The 27921-nt window shown below is 51.7% G+C and overlaps 1 protein-coding gene and 1 long non-coding RNA gene across 5 annotated transcripts in view; one reads left to right on the top strand and one right to left on the bottom strand.

Annotated features, from left to right (window-relative positions):
* SERTAD2 (SERTA domain containing 2) overlaps positions 1–12827 on the top strand; it is a 114050-nt gene extending 101223 nt beyond the window's left edge. For all 3 annotated transcript variants that reach the window (XM_038551446.1, XM_038551447.1, XM_038551445.1), the window contains one exon: positions 7379–12827. In XM_038551446.1, coding sequence (XP_038407374.1) covers positions 7383–8387 — 1005 coding nt within the window. In that variant the 5' untranslated portion in view covers positions 7379–7382 and the 3' untranslated portion in view covers positions 8388–12827. The remainder of the gene's footprint in view (positions 1–7378) is intronic.
* Positions 3258–7653, bottom strand: LOC119873698. Of its 2 annotated transcripts, none has more exons than XR_005366155.1 (2): positions 7264–7653; positions 3258–6796 (listed from the first exon to the last, which is right to left on the bottom strand). It is a non-coding gene; the product is annotated as an uncharacterized LOC119873698 (long non-coding RNA). The 2 variants fall into 2 exon arrangements; XR_005366156.1 differs by having other exon boundaries at positions 3258–6520.
* Positions 12828–27921: the final 15094 nt, after the last annotated feature.

Below are 27921 nucleotides of genomic sequence, written 5' to 3'. Positions count from 1 at the left end.
TTTTATGATTTTTAGCGTCAGCTTTGGTACTTCTGTACCTTCAGCAACCAGCGGTCACATTGCAGGATACAGTTGAAGAGATTAGGGATACGGGCTTCCAAAGCTCCCCTTTGAACTGGGAGCCTTTTTCTCAAGAGCTATTAACTGTATTTTTATAATTTTTTTAAATTTATGATAGTCATACAGAGAGAGAGAGACACAGGCAGAGACACAGGCAGAGACACAGGCAGAGGGAGAAGCAGGCTCCATGCACCGGGAGCCCGACGTGGGACTCGATCCCGGGTCTCCAGGATCGCGCCCTGGGCCAAAGGCAGGCGCCAAACCGCTGCGCCACCCAGGGATCCCTTAACTGTATTTTTAAAACATGTTTTTTGAAAGTATAGCATGCACACGAACACACGCACAGACCCCAAGTGTGCAGGCTGGTGACCGGCCCCCCAGGAGCAATGCCCCCCGCCCCACCTACCCTTCCCTGACTGCAGACATCATGGCTTAGCTCTGCCTCCTTAACTGACTTTTAAAACAACATGTCAATCGTGAAGCCTGCTAACACTCCTGAGAAGGGAAAACACTGGATTTCTAGTTTTTATTTACTAGTCGAAAAGAAATTGGAACAGGCTCTTGAAAATGCATACAAGGTATGAACCAGTTCGGCCTTGAGGTGTTTTGAAGAAATGATCTACATCCTTTTTGGACCAGCACATAGTCAGAAAGTCAGCCCTCCTGGTAGGCTGAGGAGACTTCCCATTCAGGGCCCCACAGGACCAGGGATGCTGCGGGGGAGAGGGGGGGGCTGGGGCCTGTCCCTAGGAGTGCTGTGGAAAGCCTGCAGGTTAAAGCAACGGGTTGTTGGGAGGGTGGGGATGTGGGTGGGTGACAGAGGTGGTAGTTTGCAAAAGTAGATTTAATATTATTTTTTTTTAAAGGTTTTATTTATTCATGAGAGACCCACAGAGAGAGGCAGAGACACAGGCAGAGGGAGAAGCAGGCTCCATGCATGGAACCCGATGTGGAACTTGATCCTGGGACTTCAGGATCACGCCCTGGACCCAAGGCAGGCACTAAACTGCTGAGCCACCCAGGCGTCCCTAGATTTAATAGTCTTAATTTAAATATAATACTTATGTTTGACAGTTCAAATAGCATTAAAGGAGAGGGTGTTTTTTTTTTTTTTTAATTTTAAGGCACAGCTTTTAAAAAGTTGAAAAACATGGAGTTAAAAAGAACTTTATTTATTTATTTATTGAGTTTGCATTTTTTCCTTAATGCCTTAACAATTCAAAAGCTATGAAACGTCAGCCTTTTAACACATGGGTAACACAGAGGTACTGTTTCAGTTCCGTTTTGGACACTGGGGTTAAGGCCTCACTAGCTTATACTCTGAGATCACAGCCAAGAAGAATCTGGGTCCCACTGAGCCAGTGGGATCTGATGCATTAGGCTGAGAAGCTGGGCTTTACCATTAAAGTTAAACTGAAGACCCTTTAAATCTGCATAGGCTTTTTTTTTTTTTTTTTTTTTTTTAATGTCAGTTGTCAGTTGCCATTGCAAAGGCACTGTTCATTTCTTTTTTTTTCCTTACTTGCTTAGACACAAATAGGGAAGACCTTTGGACTCAAGATTAATTGGGTAAAAATATCCACAGGCTTAAACATGAAATGGCCAGATAGGGAAAAGAGGTGGTTGTGGTTCTCAAAATAGGGTCCCCAGACCAGCATTACTTGTAAACCTGGAAATACAGATTCTTGGGTTCCCACACTAGATGTGCTAGATGAGAATCTTAGCGGCAAGGGGGCCAGCATTCTGTGTTACAAGCCCTCAGGTGGGTCGGATGCTCCCCATGTTCGAGAAGTGTGACAGGCATTCATTCACGAGACAGCCTTCTGAGAGCTAAGGTTTCCCTGCCCACCCGACGTGCCTCAATCCAGCCGAGTTGCCTTACGAGGTCCCGCCCCATACAGCTGTCACCTGGGAGGTCTGTTCAGTTCTCCTCCTCCTCAGACCCTCCCTCCCATGCACAGTTCACACTCAGGGAAAGACACACACATCTCTGTCTCTGCCTTACAGTTCTCTGGCTGTCCTTCAGAGGCTTTCCTCATTCTTTCCATTTACCGTTCATTTAGCCAGGGATTTTTTTTTTTTTTAAGGTTTTATTTATTCATGAGAGACACACAGGCAGAGACATAGGCAGAGGGAGAAGCAGGCTCCCTGCAGGGAGCCCGATGTGGGACTCGATCCCAGGACCCCGGGATCACGCCCTGGGCTGAAGGCAGATGCTCAACCACTGAGCCACCCAGGTGTCCCTGGTCAGGAATTACTTATGGGGCATCTTCTGTGTGTGTTGGGGACTGCCCTGTCCTGAGAATCCAGAGATGAATGCAATGGAGTCTGTGCCCTCATAGAGCTTACCATCTGGAGTAGGAAACAGGCATTATGAGGCAATCCCGCCTTAAATTTAAATCTCAAATCCTATCTCCAAAAGTCTTTCCTATCACCCCAGCCCATAATAACCTTGCTATGGATGTCACTCAGAATCTGGAAGTGCAGGGGTACCTCGGTAGCTCAGTCTCAGGTAAGGAGGCGACTTTTGATTGCTGATTCCAGGGCTCCTCCGGTTGTGATCTCAGGGTCCTGGGATCAGCCCCACCTCACTCCAGGGTCAGTGGGAGTCTGAAGATTCTCTCCCTCCCACTTCTCTCTCTCTCTCTCTCTCTCTCTCTCTCTCTCATAGTTCAAAAGAGTTTAAATTCTTAATAAATATATACCATAGTAAATATAGAACTTTGAATTTTTTTTAAGAACTTTAACTTTTAAAAAGGTGAAAGTAGTTTGATACTGTTGAGTTACAGAGTTAAGGGCTGAAAAATAACGTTATCCTCTCTCTCTCTCTCTCAAATAAGTACATAAATAAAGTAAAATCTGGAAGTACAAACCCCTCCAGAGTGAGGTAAAATCAGCCCCTGTGTTTCTGGTCCTCCTTCTTCCGAAGACAGCCCTAGTGACCCTTTGTTACTTTTGATCTTCTGTCCAGGCAGATTGTACCTTTTGAGGGCAGGGTCCTTTCTGGTGAAAGCTGTGCAACTGAAAGCCAGGTTTGGTGTACAGAGTTGTATTCAGTATTAAACTTCCTAGAAAACCCCAAAGAGACATTTTCATTTATGTTGGTATTCAAGAATTTCACTCTTTATTTTCAAAACTTAGTTTGCTGTAGTGAATACTTGCTAAAATTTACGTTAAGAGAATCAGTACGCTAGAAGTTTGTTTCTAACAGGTTTATTGGAAAGAAGGGTGTTTTATCTCAAGAAGCTTATATTAAGAACCACCGGATATCCAAGAGAAGAGTGCCTGTGGTTGGCTTTCGGCTCCTTTGGAGGGGCAGAAAAGGGAGGAAGCAGCCACCTCCTTCCTCCATGTGAGGAGGTCTCTAACCAGCCCTCAAGTTCTAGGGTTGGTCTTGGATCTTTGAAAACTTGGGTAGAAGACATGCGCTTTGGGCTTAAGTCCTCACAAGCCAAGAGAGGAGACAAAGAGGGGGGTCAGGGCTCTGGATGGCCTAGAAGCCACACTTGTCACAAGCCCCTCCTTTCAGTGGACGGCAGGCCCCTTGTCCCCAGCCGGGGCCTCTGAGGCAGGAACAGCGGAACACCCCCTGCCCCAGGGTTCCCTTAAATGAGCCCCAGCTACTGCTTCATCTTCAAGCTGCAGCCTAGTGAGGCCTTTTAAAAGGTCACGTGCGTCTCCACTAGGCGTGCTTTCAAGAGCTATTGTTATTTTCTTAGCGTGCCTGGGGAAAGAGGCTTCTGAGGAGCTGCTGACCCTGGCTTTGGCCAGCCCAGCTCCAGGCCCAGAGACACCATTTGGCTTTGCCCTCAGGTTCTTGAGTGGCTTGTCTCGTCTTCTTTGAAGCGTGCCCTGCTCCAGAAGGTGGTCATTAACACCCTTACTGCGCTGCGAGTGAGAGTTCTCAAAACCTCCCACTCCGGGAGCTGGAGGCCTCCTCTGAACGTGGTCAGTGGGAAGACCGGACTCAGACGATGTGCTAAAGCAAACTCTGGAAAAACTTTGACCTTTAACAACATTTCTTTTTAATTTAAAGTCTTTAAGGGAAAACGTGGGGCTGTTTTTATTATATTGTTGCATTTTCTTCCTTTTGATAACAAGGTAGATAGAATCAGGAATACGACTCAGGATCGTGTGCGTTTTGCAATCTCACTGGGTGTGTGGAGCCAGTTTTGCCTCATAAAATGCTATAGAGAAATGAAGGCAAACCTGCTTTGAGACACACTCTATCATGGGTTCTTATTTACACACTTGAAAAGCATCCAAGGTTCGATTTGTCTATCCTGCTTACGAGGGTCCTCCACCTTCCCCTTCCAGCATTACAACATCTTACCAGGCTGTTCCTAAATCATTAGGATTATCACACAGCTATGACCAGCTGGATCATTCTACTTGGAAATTAAGTGCTTCTCACTTTGAAATCTCATCCAAAACATCGCCACCCGTCTCCTTCAGCTGTGGGAGTTCTGCTAAATGCCCATAGTACTGCATGCTTGGTAAATATTCGAGTTTTATTCATTCAGTAATTATTTCTAGAGAAGTAAGTAATCCTTGCTGAGAAAGTTATTGAGAAAGTATTGTTTATCCTGGCACCAATTCTTTAAAAAAGACAATCCTGTATCGATGACTAAAAGGAAAGTCTTTGCTGTAATTTGTTGTTAGTTGTTTGTTATTTGTTTTTGGTTAACATTTGGGGACAGTGCTTCTCAAACTTTCTGTGATAAAGGATCATCTTGTTTTTTCCTCCTTCATAGATGAATACTTTAGTAAAACATAAAAATACTTACTAGAGAAGTGAAATCAAAGTACAAAGACAAAAATGGAAGCCCCATTTTAGAAATTAGATATACAGATATACAATTATTCTGTAAATTTGCTGTAAAAGTTTCTAAATAACACAGTATCTCTGTTTAACTCGTCAGGGGCCAGTAACAGTTCACAGACTGGCACCTTCCACAGACCACACTTTGAGAAACACTGTTTTAGAGTGTATTTATATGCATATGTGTACTGTTGCACAGGTTTACATGTATCAGGTGCCATTACCTGTAACCAGTAACATAGACCATTTTATAGCCTTATAATGAGAATTACACATGCTCAGTGAGCTCTTTGGCAAAAATGGAATTTTCCTAGAAGTGAGTATTTTAAAGGTTAAATTTTAAACAGATACAAATAGTATAACTGTTTCAAAACACAGTCGTCCAGTAACACTTCTAAGGCATAAAGGAAAAAGTGTTTTGTAACGTGAAATGGAATCACCTCGTCTCTGATTCACACTCAAGTTTAAATGAGCACAGATACTTTAGATAGGAAATGTTCTATGCAAAGTATATATACAAATGACTTTTTAGCACTAAACAGTAGGAAATGTTTTTGTCATGTGGAGCAGTAGATATAAGAGTTATTACTAGCGTATCTTCCTTGCCTCAGAGAACATTATGGGACAGGTCTTTGGTCCTTGTGATTGACATCCATTTTCTTAATGTTTACATAAGGCAGAGTGTTTCATACAAGTAACTGTACATTCTTTATGAACGTTAATAAATTCGCAAGCTGATTCTGACGTTGATGGGTTGCGGCTGTCTCTCTCTCCTGGGGACTGAGGCACGTGAAGGCAGTGACTACTGCAAGTGGAACTCGTGTGTCCTGTGACCCACTTGCATGTTTGTCCGCCTTGGAGGGATGGGGGGGTGGTGTGGCATGGTCTTCCTTAACAAAGTGTTGCAAGGAAGATCTGTGAGGTTTTATTATGGTTAGCTTTATTCCTTTAGGATGAGACTCAACTCAAAATGCTAATGAGGTGTAGGAGATGATATTCAGCCCCTTGAAGACCAGGCTTTATTCATTGGCAGGACTACCCACTTTCTGGCAGAGTGCCCACGACAGCATAGATGCAGAATGAGTAAACAAATATAAAGACTGAATGAGGCTCCATCAAAATCAGCTGAAGCAATTCAGTAAAAGGCAAGTCGCTTTTAGAAGAAAAATTGGATAAGTACAAACTACTTGTATATGAAGATATCAGTGAGTGGCACCCAGGAGAGGATTAACACTCGCCTGTGGGTAAGTGCTGCAGACCGGCTGGGGGAGCAAGCACAGGCCCGGCTTAATGAGAACCACGTCTTCTGGTCTGGACAGCAGGAGAACAACTTTCCTGATTAAATGGTTAGAAAGTGAGGTCTGTGAGGCAAAGACCAGTGGGCTTGCAGTTGTACTGAAACAGAACTAAACAGAACAGTTGTTCTGTTTAGACGGTAGAAGTTCTGAAAGGAAGGAACACTCTCCAGAAGGTGCAGCCGGCCGAGGGAGTCCTCAGTAAGGCCAGAGCAGGCAAGGAGGCAGCGGCATAGGCAGGGAGCGGCAGGTGAGGCAGGGCAGGTGTTAAAACTCACGCCATTCCCAAATGTCAAGGTCTGAGATATGAGGTGGTTGGCTCTTTTCCGAAGCACGTGTGTATCTGTGGAATCACAGTAGGTATTTTGTTATGAAATGTCTCACGTACTCAAACAGCAGGTCTTATAATCAGAACAAATTACTTTTAAATTCGTGCGGTTGCAGTCAGACGTTAACTGTACGCAATCAAATTGAGCCACTGGCGCTTGGGCTGGGAAAGCCACATTCCTCCACTTTATTCTGGGCTGAGAAGCGGTGGCTGCTCCATCGCTGTGGTCACTTAACCCAGGCCGGGTGCTAGGCCACATGGCACCCAACAGGCAGAAAAACTCTGTGCATGCTGAGGAAGGAAAAGACGTTTTGCACAGGGTTCTAGCAAAATTGTGTGTGCCCTCCTCTTCTCCCCCCCCCCCCCCCTTGGTCCTTTTAATCCTTCGAGACGTGTTCAAGCTGTAATCTGGGACACCTTTATCTGTTAGGTCATAGCATTGTAGGTGTTTTCTTGGGCGTTAAAAATAAATCTGTTTGGGGGAGGGAAACTGAACCTGCATGGTAATGTTAGGCAGGCGAACGCAAGCGCACGAGTGGAGAAAGTCAAAATCATGGTTTCCATGGTAACGTTTAACTTGTCCGTGTCGTACACATTTCTCAAGAAATACATTCACCAGACTACCTAGTGATAAAAATTGCTCCACCAGCATACAAAGGTAGATTTCCCAATGCTCTCGCATTCCATCAGACACACACACACACACACACACACACACACACACGCCCTGCCCCGCCAGTTCGTGTCTTCTCACCAACCTGGGGCAAGCAACTGAAGTCCAAGCCCCGAACCCCGAATCGGCGTCCCTTTTAGGGCAGAAAATGATGAGTTTCCGTGTGGTTGATGCCGCTCCCTTTCCTTTCTCCTCTGCAGATATATGTTGGGTAAAGGGGAAAAACGGAAGTTTGACGAGCATGAAGATGGGCTGGAAGGCAAAATCCTGGCTCCCTCCGACGGTCCGTCCAAGGTGTCTTACACCTTACAGCGCCAGACTATCTTCAACATTTCCCTTATGAAGCTCTACAACCACAGGCCCCTCACGGAGCCCAGCTTGCAAAAGACCGTTCTCATCAACAACATGCTGCGGCGCATCCAGGAGGAGCTCAAGCAGGAAGGCAGCCTGAGGCCCGCGCTCGCCGCCGCCGCCGCGCCCGCGCCCCCGCCCCGCCCCGCCCCGCCCCCGCCCCCGCCCGGCCCGCTGAGCGACAGCTACCGGGAGGCCCCGCCCCCGGCCCCGGCCCCGGCCCCGCCCCCGCCGGCCGGCGGCGACCTCGGAAGCACTACGCCCCTGGACGCCTGCCTCACGCCCGCCTCGCTGCTCGAGGACGACGACGACGGCACGTTTTGCACTTCCCCGGCCGCGCCGCCCGCGGCTCCCCTCAGACTGCCGGCCCCCGCGCCGCCGCCGCCGCCGCCCCCCCCGCCGCCGCCGCCGGCGCCCGAGAAGGACAGCTTCGCCTCCGCGCTGGACGAGATCGAGGAGCTGTGCCCCACACCTACCTCCCCCGGGGCCGCGGCGGCGGCGGCGGCGGCGGCGGCGGGGCCCGACGGCTCCAGGGGCGGCGCGGCCGCCAAGCCCGACGACCCGAAGCTCATGGACCCTCTGCCCGGGAACTTTGAGATCACGACGTCCACGGGCTTCCTGACGGACCTGACCCTGGACGACATCCTGTTCGCCGACATCGACACGTCCATGTACGACTTCGACCCCTGCACGTCGGCGGCGGGGACGGCCTCCAAGATGGCGCCGGTGTCGGTGTCGGCGGACGACCTCCTCAAGACGCTGGCCCCGTACAGCAGCCAGCCGGTCGCCCCGAGTCAGCCTTTCAAGATGGACCTCACGGAGCTGGACCACATCATGGAGGTGCTGGTCGGCTCCTGAGGGCCCCGCGGACCGGCGTCCCCGCGCCCCGCCCGCCCGGCGGCAGCGGCGGCGGCGGCGCGCACCCTCAGCTCTCCGCACTGCGCATGCGCCCTTGCTTGCCTTTTCCAGAGAAGATCGTTTTACTCGAGGATCACACTAGTTTGTTTTTGGGGTATTTTTTTGTTTGTTTGTTTCTTTTTCTTTTTTTTTCTTTCTTTCCTTTTTTTTTTTTTTTTTTTTTTTTTTTGCTTTGAGCAGAGTTGGAGTGCCTTCATCCACGTAGGACCACTTTCAATACGCCGTTTCGAGTGGTTCCCAGAGACCTACCTGCCCTGGAATAGGAAGGAACACCTTTGAAGACCACGTGGCTATGCCGAATGACAAAAGACAAACAGTTCAAGTGAAGCACAAGGAAGAAGTTGGAAAAGCTGTAAATTGCATGTGCATATTTGTCTATTTTTTCTATAAGTTTTATTGCAAGAGGTAAAAAGAGAAAAAAAATATATATATATTATTTAGATAATCTCAGTACCTTTTCTGGCATTTTTCGCCCTGTATAGGTTGACTTGGCAATTCAGCCTTTTTAGAGGCATTAACTACTCCTCCTAAGTGTTGCATTTACATGGCTGTTTAGAAACTGCTGCCCAAATTTATTTTATATTTTTGTACAGATTCTGCAGTTTATGATATTGTTTTTCTAAAAACAAATGCTGTTTATACATATGAGATAGCTATTTTGATAGGATTTGCTCACATAGTTCCTGCAAAACTTCAGATGTACAAGTTGCACTTGTACTTTTATAGAGTTGTAATGTTTTATATGTGTTTGGTGCAAAGAGAAAATTGGATCAAATTAATCCGCAGTCGATGTCCCCAAATGCAAACACACACACACACACACACACACACACTGCTTTAAGAAAGGGCCAGGCGATGCATCACACCCAAATCCCACAGGCGACCGACCCCCTGGCATGAACACCCGCCAGCACTGTGACTTCCAAAGCCAGAGCCATATCCGCTCATCAAACTTGCATTCAGCAGTTGGCGGGAGATGGCCTTGGAGCTCGGGGGAGGGGGGGGGGTTGAAGTGATGGTTCTCTTTAGCTCCCTCTCTGGAGGGGAAGGCTACCGAATACTCACCGTATTTATGCCAAGTTTGTGCTTTTAATTGTTCTTATTTTTTTAGACAGAAACCCAGATCTTTCCCTTTTGGCATAATTTTTACAATGACCTGAAATTTTACATGAGAACAAAATTTTCTGAAAAGAAACCGACCTCTTCGTGGAACTAAACCCTGTTTGCAATGCTTAGGGCTCGCAAGGAAGAAACTACCCCAGAAGGCATCCATCCACTGTGTTGCTCAATTGTCTTTTCCAGCTTCCCTTCCCTAGAGCTTTTTGTTCCCTCTGTTGCTAAGTGCTGAAAATGGCATCCTGATGATCACCACAGTGAGCTCAGCTCACCTCGGCCCGGCCAGGGATGCTGTCTTGTAACATCCGTTGGCTCTTGAACCTGGAGTTGGTACCGTTATGTCACAGCTTCCAGTCTGGTTGCTTCCTTGAATCAACCGCTTCAACTACACTTTACAAGGCTGTTTTACCCAAATACACAGACAGGACTTTCTATGCATGTTCCTCCTCCTTCCCCCTGCCTCCCCTCCACTCCACCCCCCACCCCCACCCCCAGGACACTTGAGAAGTAGCTTTTTATTCCTAGCGGTGTACATTTAATTTTAAAACATTTGCAATGTATCATGCTTGTTGCCGAAATTGTTGATGGCCTTTTCGTTTCAGTTTTTTTTTTTTTTTCTTTCTTCCAATGGTACTTTAGCTGGTTACAACCTTATATTGTTGAAATGCAGATGGCTTCTTTAGGAATAACTTTTATATTTATTTAAGAATTTTTAAATTATGGGATTTGTGTTATTGTTGTTGTCTTTGTTGTTGGTCATTTGTCAATATTCAGTCACCAATTCTGCTCACTTCTTGCCATGGATAAAATTGAGTCTTTCTGGCCAATTAAAATAAGACAGCTTTATAAAATGGCACTTTAAACAAGCCATAGATAGTTTTATTTTTATAATGCACATGGCAAAGCAAATACATTTGTGATGAAGGAACTGCTCACTTAAGCAAAAGATTTGCGTGTGATAGGATTAAATTTTTCTATAATCGAATTTACTTCCCCCCCTCCCCCATTTGAATGTGTTTTTAAAGGCTAATTGTCAACTCCGAGCAGTGAGAAACAGATCAAATTGCACTTGTTCTCCTACAAGCAGCCTCCACCTGGGCACCTCTCACTGCTGCAGATGTGTCATTTCCTTTGACAGGACCAGGGACCATACAGTTAGGGTGAGGGTGGTTGTAGATGCTTCCGTGTCACTGTGCCTGTCCATTTTAAGAGCTTCCTTTTCCTGTGGAGAACAAGTCTGCCCAGACACCATCCTTCTGATAACCCAGCAAAGTCCCCACATGCCGCACACACATACGTACGTACACAGACACAATAGTGTTGATTATTCTGAACAATAACAGGGCAAGGCGGTTGATTTGCCATTGTTAAAAACTGATTTACAGTAACTTAGAACAACTGTACTTTGGTTGGATTAGCAAATCGTGTGTTTAAACAAATCCCATATGTTGGGCAACAGTTCAAATAAGCACAGCAAAGTGTTGCCCAAACATGGTTCTCTGACTCTCTCATATTTGTAAGGCTGGGCTTCAAAATCAAAACAAAACCCCCCCAACAACAGCAGGCAAGTGCTTTTTAACGCTGGACACCCTTGTCATAAATGCTCAATATTCCAGGTCTGTTGAGGAAGACATGGGAAATTAATGGCCCATCTTACGAAGAACAAAAACATCAAGCGTCCAAGTTATCTTTGTCTTATTTTTTTCAAAGCGACGTCCCAATGGGGAAGAATGCGGGCCTGGGTGTGATCTCCAAGCCCCAGTTTGAGTGTTGGGATGCGCTTCCAGACGCCACCTGGCTGTAGTGCCTTCCCCCTTTCTAAAGGACATGGTGTGGCATTTGGAGTCAGGCAGGCGGTTTGAGGTGCCTTTATGAGAAAGACGTGCTGGGTGGGGCTGGGAGAGGAAAATTATTGACAGTGATGTGCAATGAAATGACAAGATGAGAGCAGAATAATAAGAGCTTTGAATTTGAAGTGATTTTTTTCATAAGTTATTTATTCCTTTTTTTTCTGTGTAAATATATTTATTTTACTGTGGAGCTCTAACAACATCTGGATCGTACCATGTGCAGAATGTATGGTAGGAATGTATTCATTCTCTTGTAGGAATGTCAGTCTGTGTTCAAAGGGGGTCCGAGCCAGACCCCTGGATCTTCTCATTGTATGCACCGTCCACGTTCAGTTTTATCCTCTTCTCTGTATAGGTCTATTTGAAATATGCAAAAGGTATGGATGAGGAATGTTTTAATACCTCCAAATTTTTTTAAGAAAATCAAGCATCAAAGGGTTGATATTTTTAAACTTTTTTTAGTAACACTTTCTCTTGATGACAGAAGGGGCAACCACACTGAGACCCTCGTTCACCCCCAAGGGTGAGAACTAGCCAGAGCCTCCGCTACACCTCGAGTGTCTTTATCAATTGAGCTTTTTATTGCCATATCCCCGTGGAGTATCCCAACTGCCCTGAGGTCAATCAAGGAAAATTTCTTAAATAAATAAGCTCCAAAGAGCCAAAGTATCATCTTACAGATCGTTTTTAAAGCTTAAATTTATTAACCACCTTTGTGGTAAACAATGAATTATGAATACCACAGGGCAGCCTTCTTAAATGACAGATGTAAAAAAAAAAAAAAACAAACACAAAAAGACTCTACTTTGTGCAGCGATTGTTACCCTCTGTATGAATTGTCTTAATTTCAAAACCTTGCTGTTACAAATTGGACCTTTATACATTTTACGAAAATACTGAAAAGAGCATACCTAACCTGTTCTGGCTGTGAATGGTTAACTTCCTGTAACTGCCAAAGGCAGCGAGGTGTGTGCGTCCTGCTTGTGTACAGTTGTTCTCAGTGCTTCTAAGAATGAGTCTAAATGGTTCTTGAAAATTAGCCAGGATCAAATGCTATTGCAGACAAAGCCAATAAAAATTTCGGACGTGTTTTGGGGATAACAAGTTTGGAAGAGAAGTGCAGTCCAGACAAGCAAACAAACAAGATTTTGGAAGAGATGTACATAGTGACATGTTTGGTGCATGGTTTTTGAGGAAGGCTTTTGTCAGAAAGGAGGTGTAACCTTTCCCCCACAGACCTGAGAGCTGTGCCTTTTCTATGCAATATTACAGACGTTACATCGGAACCCAGATAGCTGTATTCACACGTAGGTTCGGGCTGTAATCTAAACAATTGGACAGATTAAATGTACATGGAAATGAGCAGTCTTACTTTTGTAGTTTTATATTATACAATAAACAGTTAAAAGATGAAGAGAGGCGTGTTTGCAGTTTGCTTCTGACTGGAGCACTACCAGCTGGGGTGTCACAGTTTGCTTGTGCGAAGGAACGGCCCACTCGGCGGCCTGTGCTGGGGTTGGTGCTGTTGAACTTCTCAAACTGTCTCGGCCTCCTGGCTCTCCTACCCCCCCTTGACCCTTCTCGACCTCCTCGTTCTCACTTCTCTTTCCCAGCGGGAGCTGACCCACTTGGGACTATGAAAACTGGTGTCCAGCTCCTGCCCCTCTCTCTCAGGCCCTGGCATGAAGCATCTGCCAGCCTTGCCACCTCACACTCACCCTGTTGCCCCTCCGGGCCTCCCTGCAGTCCCGGCCACCCCGCGCCACCACATCCGCGCTCCCGGGCTGCCTCCTTTCCATCCCGACCACAGCTTCCCTACCCCGGGCCCGCCTCTCCTTGCCTCCCATTGCCGCAGCTGCTTCCTATCTGCTGAGTGCCCCCGAGGTTTCTCTAACATCCTTGAGGCTGGACTTGACGTTACAAAGCACCAGTGGTTCGCCACCGTGTTCCTCCTCTTCCAGCAGGTCCCCTCCCTGCCCGCCTTACTCACCATCATCTTCCAGAGGTTCACGGAGGAGATGCTGGGCAACCTTCTTTGATGGGAGTCACGGGGTCCAGCCTTGCCTGGTCCAGGCCTTCCTGGCCTACCATAGCAGCTGGTAGGGAATGGAGCTGGACCTGAGGGGCCTGTGTAATGAAGATCCCATTCAGCCAGCAGTGGAATATGTGGGGGGTTGGTGCCGGGGAGGTGTTACAGGCTGAATTGCGTGCTCCAAAAAATGTGCTGACGTCCTCACCCCCAGGACCTCAGAATGTGACCTTACATCTGGAAGTAGGGTCTTCACAGAGATCACCAGATTAAAATGACTAATCCAATATGACTAATGTCCTTGTAAGATGGGGAGGTCTTGAGCACACAGGGACAGCACCGTGTGAAGATGAAGGCAGAGAGAGCGGCCTATACGTCTGCAGGCCAGCGAACACCAGAGACTGCCAGCAAACCACGAGAAGCTAGGGGACAGGTGTGGAGCAGATCCTCCCCGCCCTCAGGAGGAACCAACTCCGCCAACACCTGGACCTCTGACTTCCAGCCCCCAGAACAATACTTTTCTGTTGTTGAAGCCACTTGGTCTGTGGTACTTTGCGATGGCAGCCCTAGCAAACCCACACAGGGGAGAACGGGCAGGATGAGCTCTCTCCAAACATTCCGGTGGAAGATTCTCCTTAGGCAGCTGGAAATAAGAGCGCGCTGCTCGGTGGAGTGGCTGGTCCCTGCAGTATGAGCATCTGCTATTAATTAGAGGTCTAACTTTGGCAGATCGTTCACGCTCTCTGTGCTTGGGAGGGCGAGATAAAGTCACAGGTCCTAAATCTTTTTGAAAATGTTCGCAGTGCAATGAAAATGCAAGGTACGGGTAGTGTCCGTCCTCCTGCCCACGGCCGTGCCTAGCACATAGTAGGCACTCGGTGTGTCTGTTGAATTAGAAGAAGAAGAAAAGAAAAAAAGCATAGTTCTCTCTTTTCTACCATGTGGGAGAAGCCCAGAAGCAGCTCGGTCCTTCTTGCCTGGGTCCCAGGCCCGCTCCTAGCCCAACCGCCGGAGTGCCCCATTCCCAGCGCGCTCCATGTTCTTGCTCGTGCCCCTACTCCTGCTTGTAGAAATTCTACCCATCAAGGCCACGCGCAAGTGGCCGCGCGTCAGGCTTTCTGGGCCTCCCCCGAGTCAGAGCCAACCCACCGCCGCCCTGGTTCTTCGGGGTACTGCCTGTGGCTGCTGCCCTACCACGTGGCGCGGAGCCCAGAAGTCTCCCCGAATCTGAGATATTTGGCCCTTACCAGAGTTTGCCCCAACCCCGGTCTGTGCAAACCACGTAAGGCTTAGGACGGTGTCTGAGGGCAGCGGGGGCCCCAGAGCGGGGCAGGCAGGCCCTGTGCCCGGGGGCGCGGGCCGAAAGCAGCCTGAGCGCAGGGGGCAGGAGGCTCCGGGGCCGAGTGCGGCCCAGGGCAGAGCCGGCGGCAAAGTCACACCAGGGTGGACGTCTGAGAGCCGAGGGCGTGGGAGGAGGCTTGGACACATCCTTGCGGTGAAAAGGCCCCATTTTACAGACATAAAAGCCGAGGCGCGCGATTAGCGTCCAGTGTGAGCCGCGGTGTCCCGCAGGGGGTCGGGCAGGGCCCTGCGAGGGGACGGCCTGCCGGAGGCCCCGCGCCACCGCTCGCGGCCCGTCCCCTTGGGCAGGTCCCCGCGTCTCGGTGTCCTCAGCTCTCATCGCTAGGACGAGGGCCACAAGGGTCACGCCTGGGCTTGTTCCCCGCGACGCTGGGGATTAACAGCACTCGGTCGAGGACGTTGAGGGCAGCCGCCCACCGGGAGGGCGGCAGAAGGCACCTTCTGCGGGGACCCGGCCGATTCCCGACGCCGTCCTGGTCGTACCTGTCGGGGCGTCAGCTGTTGCTTGCCGGCGCCGGGGCCTGCTGCCTCTTTCCTCTGTGCTTTCATCCCAGCCCCCCCCCCCCCCCCCCCCCCCCGGGCTCCTCCGGGAAAGGGACCAGGCAGCGCTCGGCGGGAGGCCACGGGGAGGCCTGGTGGGCGCCTCACCGCCCCGAGGGGGAGCCCGGGCTCAGGGGGTGCCGAGCTTCTCCAGGCTCACGAGCGGGCAGGTGGCACCGCCGGGATTGTGCCCCTTGTCCTGACCCCTTCGGCAGCCCCTCCTGTGGCCCTCCTGCTGGCGTCAGGAGGTGGGGACAGGCCAAGGTGGGAGGCCGGGCAGGTAGGGGCCAAGAGACCTTGCCCCACTCTGTGCTTTAGCTCCGTCACCTGTCCCCTCACCCACCGCTCCTTCCCTGGGCTGTGCATCCCCCCCGGTAGTGACCCCCAAGTTAGGGCCCCCCGCAGGGCCGGACACCCGCCAGGCTCTGTCGCCCTGGCCCTCCGTGACCCCGGGCCAGCCCCTGCCCCCTGGGAGACTCCGGGGCTCGGTGGCAATGGAGGGGGACAGACGCAGACACTTAGAATCCCAGGATGGGTAGCACCTCCGGGCCTCCAGCACCAGCACCTCGGGGCCTCCAGGATTTGCCACAAACCCTGGCGGGGAGGCTCCCACTGCCCCGGGGGCACCAGGGCCAGCCTTTGGGGCTTCTGGGATGGCCGGGGGTGCGTGGGCCAGGGGTCCCCGGAGCTGGGGAGCCCCCCAGGCCAGCTGCCTGGGCCGCAAGCAGCTACTGCTGCCACAGGGCCTCCGTGAAGCAGGCACGAGCCGGGGCGCTGAGGGAGCACAGGCCCGAGGCTGGGAGGAGGGGGAGCTGGGGACCCGTCTCCCCACCGCACCTCCCGGGTCGCCCAGCACAGACGCCCCTCCCCGGCCGCCGGCTTCACCGTCTTCCCGCTGCGACCGGCGACCAGCCTGCGCCACTGTCCAGGGGGCCGAAGGCGCTAGGAAGGCGGGGGGGGTCACTCACCTGCCCGCCAGGTGCCCCAGCACAGCGCCCGGTGCCCAGCGCTCGGGAGGGGGCCTGAGGGCGTGGGGGGGGGGGTCGGCCCGACACCTGCGCACAGGTGCAGCTCGGGGCTGTGGCTCAGTCGCTGGATTTCTCACGCCTCTTCTGAAGGGGGCGGCGGTGGGGGCGGCGGGGCACCCCTGGGGAGACCGAGGTGCCCAGGCAGCGGGCGCGGGGGAGGCTGCCTGCAGCCCTGGGGTCCTGCCTTCAGCGCCCGCAGAAGCCAGGACCGTGGTTCCGGGAGCCCCAGGAGCGCCGGGGCTCTGAGCAGGGGCTGAAGGACTTGGGAGCTCGCATCCGGGGTGCTCCCCCCCAGGGCTGCGGGGGGCAGACGCAGCTCAGCTGAGCCCTCGGCCTTCCCCAGCCAGGCGGGCCCCCCAGACGCTCAGCTGAAAGTCAGGCGCTCGCGGAGTTGGCCTAGTGCTGAGCACAGCCCAGGACACCCCCAAACCAAAGCGCCCCCTCGGCCTGGGCGGCGCTGAGCTTCTGTGGCCACCGGCCCGGGGCTGCCCTGCGCCTCTCCGGGTCTCTCTGTCTCTCCGTCTCTCCAGGTCTCTGACTCTCAGCCGCTCCGGCTCCTACATCAGGGCCTGAATGTGGGCTGCACTGCCCGGAGTCTCTGCCCTGGGATCCGGGGACTGGGCACAGCCCGAGTGACCCAGTGACAATGGGTGGGGGGTCCCTGCCCTCGGGGGCCTGGGTGCTGCCTCTGAGTCCTCAGCCCCCCACGTGAGGCCACCGGCTGCGGGGTCCGTGGCAGGACACAGGACTCGCTCTGCGTCCCAGGGCAGCCTGAGCAGCTGTGACGGGACTGAGTGTCGCCAGCCCGTGGGCCTGAGCACCCCTGGGTGGGGGGGGCCCAGCCGCTGGGGGTGTCATCCTGGCTGAGGGGGCTCTGCGGGCAGCTCTCTGCCCGGCAGAGGACAGGGCCCGGTGGCACTCGCAGGGAATGGACATCGGACGAGTGTGGGTCATTGTTCTCAGTGGCCGAGAGCGCGCGGTGTGGGCGGGGGCGGCTGGCCCCGAGGGAGGCCGAGGGGTCGGGCTGAGGGCCTGGTCCTCAGGGAGATGAGCGCGGGCAGACGACCTCCTTCAAGGCGCTTCGTTCTGTGGACACTGGGCTGGGCCTCTCTGGCCACCCTGTCACTAATCCATAAGGGAAACTGAGGCCCAGAAAAGTCAGGCGAGTTGTCCAAGGCAGTATAGCTGGTACCTGGGGTCTCGGGGCAGGGGTGCTGTGTGTGCCTGTGGGACTCTGTTCCGCACCCGGCGGGGTGCACAGCCCCCTCGGTCCAGGGGACCCGGGCCGCACTTGGGCCATCGTGGAGAAGCTACCCTGCGATGCTTGGACCCTGTCTGTAGCCTCGGGGCGGGCCCAGGAAAATAGGGGCCAGGCGTAGGTTCCGGTCCCCAAACCCTAGCAGTTTGCATCCCCGGCCTGCCAACCTCCTCAGCTGGGCTGCAAGAAGAACGGGACGGGAGGAGAGAAACTTCGGAGGCCAGGAGGGCTCCCGCCCAGCAAGGCTGACCCCCGGGGCTCGTCAGGGGCACCTCAGGTCTGGGGACCCTCCTGGCTCATTTGTTCAAGTAGCCTTTGCCGAGTCCCCGGTGCAGGTGCAGTAGACGGTGGCACCGCTCACCTGGCGGATGAGGCGAGTCCTTGGAGTCGGTCCTGCCCCCCCCCCCAGCCCGCTCACCTTGTGCTCTGCCTCCCAGCCGATGGATGCAGGCTCTGACGCTGTCACCCTTCTCCAGGGGGGTCCCGCAGCCGCCGGCTGGTGTCCCCGCCCCCACCCCTGTGGGGGTCATCTGTCTTCCACAGAACAGCAGAATGCTCCTTTGGAAATAGAAGTCATTACCGTGCCCCCCACAATGTGCGCGCGAACCCCCCGGGATCCCGCACAAGGGTGGCTTCTAACCCAGCGGGTCCGCGAGGGGGCCGCGCACCTGCCTCACACGCACCCGGGCCTGGCGCCCGGTGGGGGCACCTTCCCTTCCTGATACCAGCGTCCCCCCACTGCATCGCGGAGCCCACGGGGGCTGGCATCTGGGTGGCCCTGGCCGTGGGGACCGACTCTTAGGAACGACTTGCTGGTGGAAGGACGGACTAGCTCCCGCCGGGCGCCCTGGCTCCAGGCCCGAGCGACGCGGGTGGCACCTGCCCTGCTGCGAGCTACACCCTGATCCCGCAGGAGGACAGGCACGGGGGGCAGCGACCAACCGGTGTGGTCAGTCTCTTCTCAGGCCTGCCCTCGGCGAAGTGTCATCCGAGAGGTAGCTCATTACACCACGACAGCCCAGGAAGGTTGGCACCATCACTGCCACCTCCCTCGGGTTTCAGGGCAGCCTTCTGCTCGCCCTGTAGGGACGCCTGCTTGAGCTTCTCTCTCTCCCTCGGCCCCCTCCCCCTCAGGAAAAAAGTACAGAGTTCCCATCTATCCCCTCTCCCTACCCCCCTTTCGCTTCCCCCATTATATCATTTTGTATTCGAATGTTAACCTTTGCTACAACTGATGAGCCAATCTCAACGCATTAATACTATCTTTTAGAGTAGGGCTGGACGGTTCACTTCCTGGGCTGGATGGTTCTACGGATTTTGACAAATGCATGATGTCATGTCCTTAATTCCAGTGTCACATAGAATGGTTCCTCCACCCTAAAATCTCCCGTGCTCCACCTGTTCATTCCCTCCTCTCTCCCCCGGACCCGCTGTCCCCTCCTAATCCTTTTCCTGTCTCCGTCGTGTTGCCTGCTCCAGAACGCCGTGTAATTAGGATGCTATCCTATGCCGTCTTCTCAGACTGGATTCTTTTGCTTAGCAATACACATTTCATGGCTGGATCGCTCGCTTCTTTTTACTGTTGGATAATATTCCACTGTCTGGACGCACCACTATTTGGTTATCCATTTACCTATTGAAGGCTGCTTGCAAGTTTTGGCAGTTATGCATGAAGCCGCTCTAAACATTCGTGTGCAGGTGTTTGTGTGGACGTAAGATTTTGATTCCCTTGGAAAAATAGCTGTATGCATGATTGCTGGATCGTACGGTAAGAGTACTTTTTACAAATATTTATTTATTTGAGAGAAAGAGGGAAGGAGTAGAGGGTGAGGTGGGGAGGGAGGGCAGAGGGAGGGGGAGAAGCAGACTCCCCGCTGAGTGGGGAGCCCGGCTCAGGGCTTGATTCCGGGACCCTGAGGTCATGATCGGAGCCAAAGTCAGACACCTCACCGACTGAGCCACCCAGGCGCCCCAAGGGTTTTCTTCGTAAGACACTGCCAAATCTGTCTTCCCAAGTGGCCACTCCACCAGCAATGAGTGAGAGTCCCTGCTGCTCCACATCCTCGTCAGCATTTGGTGTTGTCAGTGTTTTGAAGCTTAGCCTTTCCTTTTTTTTTTTTTTTTTACCTTAGCCTTTCTAATAGGTGTAGCGATGCTTGTTGTTTTAATTTGTGGTAATGATCTATGATGTTGATGATCTTTTCACATGCTTATCCGTCAGTTGATACAGTGCCTATTCAGATCTTTTGCCCATTTTTAATTGAGTTGTTTCTTTCCTTATTGTTGAAAAATTCATTGTATATTTGGGATCCCAGTTCACGATCAGATATGTGTTTTGCTAAGACTTTCTCCCACTCCATGACTTCCTTTCATTGTCTTAGGAGTGTCTTTTGCAGAGCAGAAATGCTATATCTTAACGAAGTCCAACTTTTCAATTTGTTCTTTCGTGGATCACACGTCTGGCATTTTATCTAAAAAATAAATGCCAGGGACGCCTGAATGGCTCAGCGGTTGGGCGTCCACCTCCGGCTCAGGTCGTGATCCTGGGATCTGGGATCCTGTGGAGAGCCCGCTTCTCCCTCTGCCTATGTCTCTGCCTCTCTCTCTCTGTGTGTCTCCCATGGCTAAATAAATAAATCTTTAAGAAAAAATAAATAAATAAAAAATAAATGCCAAACCCAAGGTCACCTAGATTTTCTCTAATGTTATCTTGTAGAAGTTTCAAGTAGCTCAGCATTTTACATTTAAGTCTATGACATGTTCTGGGTTGATTTTCATGAAGAGTACAAGGTCTGTGTTTAGATTCATTTGGTGTGTTGTGAATACTCAGTTTTTTAGCACGTTTTGTTGAAATGACTATCATTTCTACATTGAATTGCCTTTGCTCTTCTATCAAAGATTAGACGCTATATTTGTGTGGGTCTGTTTCCGGGTTCCTCTGTTCTCTTCCACTCATCTGTGTTTCTTCCTTCCATACCATGCAGTCTTGATCATCGTGACTTTATTGTAAGTCATGAGGTCAGGTGGTCAGACCTTAAACTTTGTTTTCTCCTTCGATATTGTGTTGGCTGTTCTGGGGTTTGGCCTTCCCATACAAACTTTAGAATCAGTTGGAATTCTGATTGGGATTGTATTGAATCTGTAGGTCGAGTTTGGAAGACTAGGCATCTAGGAGTCTTCTCTCTCCATGAACATGAAGTTTATTTTCATCCCCTAGTCCCAGGTTGCAAGGGCGGGGGTGGTGAACGGTGGCAGCAGGAGCTCACAGGCCTCGGGTGGCTCTGAGGCATCCCCAAGTAGACTGTGATGAACATTTATTTAGATCTTTGATTTCCTTCGTCAGCATTTCATATTCCTTCCCTATCTATATCTATTTTGCCCATAGATTTTGTGAGATTTATACCTAAGTATAAAAAGTGTTAATATAACCGGTGTTAAGTTTTTAATTTCAAATTCTAAAAACGTTTGATATCTCAACATTCCAAATAAGAATCAGGCTATATCCTGGCCCTCCAACAACTTACCACTGAACTTAAATTCCCGACTCCTTCCCTGACCAGTCTTCCCCTCCAACCTCATTTTTCCTAAGTGTTTTTTCCTTGCTTGACACCACGCAACTCCACTAACCATTCTGAGGTTGGACCACCACTTCCAGCTTGGTTTTGCCTCAGGACCTTTGCATTTGCTGTTCCTTTCCTCTCTGTCTTTATATTTCATTGAACCCTATGAAATTAGTATTTTTGTAGACCCGCCCCCCAAAAAAGTTAAATATCCACGATGACATGAGCTTCTACCTAATATATCCCATGTTTCTCATCCTCCAAGATTCAGCTCAAATGCCACCTCTTCAGACAGTGGCCATCCCTGAGCATCCATGCTACACCATCCTCAGGCAGGGACACCGCTCTGTTTTATTTTCTTCATAACATTTATTGCCATGTGACGTCATCTCATTCATTTATTTGTTTCCTTGTTTGTTACTCATTTATTTCCTGTAGCATATAAACCTCCTGACAGTAGGGACCTTATCTGGCTGATAAATTCTTCAGAGGCCAGGCCAGGGACCGTAGATATTTGCACCATTCTGGGGAGGGGGAAGCCTCCAGCCACTCCAAAACTTGACTGATGTCATATTTCCAACCAGCGATCCTGCTGGGAATGGAGCCTGGTTTACCTGACATAGAACAATAGGGAAATATGATATCTTTCCCATAAGTGTTGAGGACCAAATTCAGAATCTCCCGGATCTTGTGGTTGAACAGTAGCATGGATTGTTCTAAAAAGGTTTCCTACTGGAGGCAGAGGGCACTGGGTGAGAACCGGCCCTGCCCCAGCGGCTACCACCTGCCTACCAGCCTGTCCTCCTCACACCCCACCGTGTTCCTCCGGGCCTATAACTTTCGGAGGTTCCTCATTGCCAGACCCTTCTGAAGTCCTTCCTCCCCTGGAGCCCCCCAGACCCTGCCCCAGGCCTCTGGAGCTCAGCGTCAGCCCCGCCGCCCCCAGGAGCCCTCCCTGCCTGCCTTCCGGGCAGCGACCTGTTATCTCTGGGCTCACAGGGTTTCTTTGAGGATTGCCGGGGCCTGTTTCGGGGCTCAGGCTCCAGAAGGGCAGGGACTGAGTCCAGAGACTGAGCGCCTGCCCACTGCCGCCGGGGAGTGTGACTTGCTAGGAGGGGAAGGAGGAGAGACGGAGGGGCCTCCCAGCGCCTCCCAGCGAGGGGGGACCTTTGTCTCCTCCTTGGTGGGGCCAGACCCCCAAGAACACACCAGCTCAGAGGGGTCGGGCATGGCTCCCCCCACCCTCCCGGTGCCTCCTTCCTTCCCCCTCCCTCCCCCAGTGTGGAGCCGGGTTGACTCAAGTGGCAGGAAAGCCACCCCCCTTCCAAGCTGCTGCACATCTGTGCCCAGACAAAGCCAGCTATTAATCCTAGCTTTTGTGTGAGTGTTTGGGTGTTGAATTCCACTTGGATCTGCCGGCTTTTGGAAAGGGAGATTGGAGGGGATTTAGTGACAACAAAAGGAACCCACTGAGGGGAGTGGGAGGGGGCCAGGGGAGCTAAGAAACCCAAGTGCATTCACTCTCAGCCTGGTGGGGGCTCCTGGGAGCCGGCAAGAGCCTAGGCTAGCGAGGCTCCCAGATTCCCAGGGTCTGAGTCACAGAAAGGGGCCACTCCCCAAGAGAAAAACACCAGCTTCGTGGGCCTGCCTTGCACTCCAGATGCTGCCTGGCGCCGAGGTTCAGCTGGACCGGGCCTGGGCACTGCCCCCTGGTACTGCCCCTTTCAGGCTGGAGCAGCCCATTGTCTAGGGGAGTCCAAGGGTGGGAGACGGGACCCAGGGGCCGGGCAGAAGGCCAGAGCCCCGGGGCAAGTCCAGATGGGGAGAGCCTCAACGCCCACCCCACCCCCCACCTGAGTCAACAACAGAGCAGTAAGGCCGGAGGCCCCAGAGGCCGAGTTGGGTTCACCCCAGAAGTTCTTAGGCACCTGGTCCCAGCCAGGAGCTCATCCTCCAGGGAATCCGGTCCACACAAACCCTAACTGTGGCTCAGGCATCCAACACCCAGGATAGCCCAGGACAGGGTCAGAGTGCGTATGTGGAGAAGAGGTGGCTCTTAGAGCATCAGCGACTCTGTGGGGGAAGACCTAGAGCCCGGGCAGGTGTCCCTGGATTGTCCCACTCAGCAGATGCTCTGGTCTAGTTACGCCAGCGGGGAGCGCAGCCTGCGGTGTGAACGGTGTGAACGGAAGCCCCCCAGTCTGCCCTTGGCCCTCCTGCTCTGTGAATTTTGCGTTTTTAATTGAGCCTCCCATCTGGGGGCGCCTGACTCCAAAATTCTCACCCCTTCTCAGGTCACGCGGAGAAGTGTAAGTGGCTTCAACTCTATGTGGTGCGGAGGCACACCCGGAGCTTCCTCCCCTGGTCCTGCCTTATCTGAGATGTGTGGTCAAATCATTCATTCACCCGGTCAGGACTTGGTGGAACTATTAGTGCCCTGCAGGCCCAGTTTGGGTTTAGCTGCTAAGCCAAAGCAGCAGATGCAAAATGTGACTCCCCACCGACACTTGTGTGCTCAGATAAGCTTCTGGGTTTATTTCCCTCTTTTTTTTTTTTTTTTCTTTAAGATTTTACTTATTTGAGAGAGAGCAGCATGAGCAGGGGGAGGGGCAGAGGGAGAGGGAGAGAGAAAATCTCAAGCAGACTCCCTGCTGAGCGAGGAGCCCGATTGGGGGCTCGACCCCACTGCCCTGAGATCGCCACCCGAGCTGCAGTCAAGGGTGGGCCCCTCGGGCGCCCATCTTTAGCTATCGTCTACAGGTTGGCACCCTTACAGAGTTTTTAAAAACAGCTTTTACTTGACTACAGTTGGCACACGATGGTGTATCAGTTTCAGGTGTACGACGCAGTGCCTCAACCTCTCTCTGTGTCGCGCCCTGCTCACATCTGTCACCGCACAGTGCGGTACAGTATCACTGACTATATTCCTTATGCTGTCCCTTTTGTTCCCACGACTTGTGTCATTACTGGAAGCCTGTGTCTCCCACGCCCCTTCCCCCAGCTTGCCCGTCCCCCAACCCGCTTCCCTCTGGCAACCATCAGTTTGTTCTCTGTATTTATAGGGTTTAGATTCCACATATGGTATTTGTCTTTCTCTGTCCGACTTACTTCCCTGAACATAATCCCCTCCAGGTCCATGCATGTTGTAAATGGCAATGCCTCATGCTTTTTGGCGGCTGAGTCATATTCCTCCGTGTGTGTGTGTGTGCATGTGTGTACTACCTCTTCTTTCCATGAACATTTTATCCTATGTTAATTAACTCAAGAAATAAAAAAAAAAAGAGCCAAATCATTCATTTATCCATCCCCTCATTCATTCAGGAGAGGTGAAGTCAGACTGGGGGGCTTCCGGGTCCTTTGTACTGGCAACCGCAATTGTTCCCCCACCTCTTTCCTGATCTTCAGGGAAGAGGATGTCACAGGTGCTCAGGGTGCTGCTGTAAAGGCTCAGTCCTCACAACACTGTTTCCAAGGCCCTGGTCCCGGGCAGCCCTGCTCTGGAGGGAGGTGGAGAACAGGTGGGCCAGTTGCTGCCTCCAGGGACTCTGGCCTCCTCTGGGTCAGGGAGTGGGCACAGCTTCTCTATCTCCCAGATGGAGCCTTCTAGGAGACCACAGAGCCACTCTGTTCCCAATTTTGTCAGAAGGCACCTGCACTGCTGTCAAGGAAGCTCCTTGAGCCTGGGTGACAGGTCCCAGCTGCTGCACCGGCGGGGACCTCTGAACCTCACTCTGCAATGAGGAGCTGGGTCACCCCAGTGGGAACTGCCTTCGGGTTGGTAGTAAGGGGCTCAGCATGACAGCATGGAGATGGTCATGGGGTTGAGAGGATGGGCGGGTGAGTTTATTTTCATCCCCTAGTACCAAGTTGCAAGGGCGGGGGTGGTGAACAGTGGCAACAGGAGCTCACAGGCCTCGGGTGGCTCTGAGGCATCCCCAAGTAGACTGCGATGAACAGAGGTACCGTGGAGGAAAGGTCAAGATGCAGAACCAGAGTCCACAGACATTTACAGGAAGGAGGGACAGGGCATGTGGGGAAGGGGCTACAGGTAAGAGCCCCCACCTAGGTGATAAGTCTAGCAGAGAGTCTAGAAGGCCCTTCTGGAGTCTGTGGGTCAGCGGTTTGGCTTCTCTCTCGTTTCCTTCCCAAGACAGTCAGAAGGGCCTCGGTGAATGTCAGGACGGTCAGAGGCTCCCGGTGTGGCTCCCCCACCTCCCGGGCAGGGAAGAGTCTGGCATCCCAAATCAGAAATGATCAGAAGTGCCATTTGTCGAGTGCTTTGTGCCGTGCGACGTGCTAAACACTTTACGTCGCCTTATCCCAGGAAAGCCTTGTGAGCAATCACCAATGAGCTCAGCACTATTATTATTCCCACCTTACAGCTGCGCACAACTGAGGCCTGGAGAAGGTAAGGGCTTGACCCAAGGTCACATAGAGCTAAATAGAGGCAGATCCAGGACTTCAAAGCCTGGGTTCTTCTCCACGCTGATGGGATTTCTCAGACCTCTGGATCCTCTTCTTCCCCCAGCGCCAACTCCTAGCCAGTTCCCACAGCTCGACAGTGTGGGAAAGGCCTGGAAGGAGAGGAGAGATCCAAATTGAGGCTCTATTTTGGCTTCTTGGTCAAAGATGAGATGCTAGAGGAAGAAGAGCGGAGGGGATTATCTGGAGATTTCATTGCTCCAAGATATTGACTGCCCCTCCCAGAAGAAAACAGATTAGCAATTTTGCTCTGCAATGTAAGTTTTACAATTAAAAAGATTTTTTTTTCCTTTTGACCAAAACAAGTGTGTCCTTTTGTAGGGCAAAGCTGGAAAATACAGAGAAGCAAAAATAAAAATGTAAAATCCTCACTTTTGTCTTAGAGGTGATGACTATTAAAACCTTACATACGTTTTTGTAAGTTCCTAAGTGCAGACGCCTACATACACACACACTTTTCCATACTCTTTATTTTTCTAACAAAACAAAAACGGTTACCATTATTATTTGGAAACTTTTTTGCACTCAATAATTTATCCGAACATTTTCCCCAAGCAGGGACATATTTATTCATCTACTATATCATATTCCGTGGCTGGGTGGCATTCTGTTCTATGGTTACACTGTAATTCATCGAGCTAATTTCCTAATGTGAAATATTTAGGAATTTCCATTTTTTTTTTTTCTTCTTGCAATGATTAACAACTCTAGTTACAATCTCAGGACATCCTGATCTAGAATCTTGAGGTGACACTGACGGGTTAAAAGCGCAGGATGCCGGAGCCCCCCACCACTCACACTCACACACTCACAAGGCACTACTGTTGCCATTCCTAGGAATATTCTTTCATTTAAGAAAAAAGAAAGGTTGACAATTTGATACATGAAATGCTATCTCATTATTGTTTTATTTAGCATTTCTTTAATTATTAATTGGGGTCAACTGTTTTTCATGTGCCCATTAGCCATTTTTATTTCTTCTCTGAGTTACCCCTTCGCCTCCTGGGTCCATTTTTCTATCGAATCCTCTTCTTTCTAACACAGTTGTTTCACCTAATGTGGGCAGTTCTCGGCCCTGGCAGATGAGACTCACCTGGCTGACTTTTTAAAGAAAGGAAGAGAGGGAGGGTGGAAGGAAGAAAGGGAGGGAGAGAGACAGGGAGAGGCCTCATCCCAGAGCAAATATTTGACGGAGCCTGGTTATCGGTATGTTTTAAAGTGTCCTCGTGCTTCTAATTTGCAGCTACGGTTGAGAACCCTTGTTATAAATTAGATTTCCCCCTCCTGGCTCCAAATGCTTTTATTGCAGAATCTATTCTCCTCTCTTTGACACCCAGTTTTCTCTTGTGAAAAATGGGCGGCAGAACTGGGAAACAACACAGCCCCCGCCCCCCTCCTCCCCTAAATTCTATAAATCCCATCAAGGAGGCCAGGGTTTCAGGAGAAAGGGTGAGGCAGATGCTGTGGTCAGGCTCTCTGCCAGGTGGATTGGAAAAAATTAAAAATGCTCGCTCAGGCAATAAGGCTTTCCCTGAAGACAGCCTGGGCTCTAAGCGGGAGTGGGGGTGCGGGTGGGGGTGGGGGGTGTTAAAGTTGGCTTTCTACGGGACACGTTTGCTTCTCCATTGTCCCCCCTCAGATGCACAGCAATCTTGCCCCTCCGGGTCCCTAAGGTTTGGAAGGGAAGCCTCCTCTGAGGCACTGCATCTCTTTCCAGTTGTCAGCGCGACAGAGGAGCGCAGGCCCAGGGAGCCAGGTGGTCCAGGGGTCCGGGCCCTGGTGCCAGCCCGCCCGGAGGGGTCCCGCCGGGTGGGGGGGGGACCTCCCCCACGTCTGGGCCTCTCAAGGGGTTTAGGACGTCGTCCAAGCAACCATACTCGAATTCTGCGAACCCCGGGATCTGCCCCGCAGCCGCCCTGCTCCAGCCCGTACAGTCCCCACCTGGGGGACAGGAGGGGTGAGGGGTCTCGGGGAGCACGCAGAAGGTTCCCCGGAAAGCCCCCGAGCCTCCGCTTCGTCACCTGTCACCCGGGGGCAGTACGCCCAGGCCCAGGCCGCTGGCACCCTGTGGCTTGTGAGCACCCCCACCCCGTGTGCCTCTCCACGCCCTTTCCCTGCCCTCCCCGGAGCTGAAGGCTCCCAGTCCAGCTCGGTCCACACCCTCTCTTTCATCCCTGTGTCCCCCACTTACTCCTTTGCTCTGGGTCGGAGGAGGCACCCCGAACCCCCCCTTCCTGCACTGAGCCTCT

Source organism: Canis lupus, chromosome 10, assembly GCF_011100685.1.
Source record: "Canis lupus familiaris isolate Mischka breed German Shepherd chromosome 10, alternate assembly UU_Cfam_GSD_1.0, whole genome shotgun sequence".
NCBI classification, from domain to species: Eukaryota; Metazoa; Chordata; class Mammalia; order Carnivora; family Canidae; genus Canis; species Canis lupus.
This window is presented reverse-complemented; position numbering and strand designations above follow the sequence as displayed.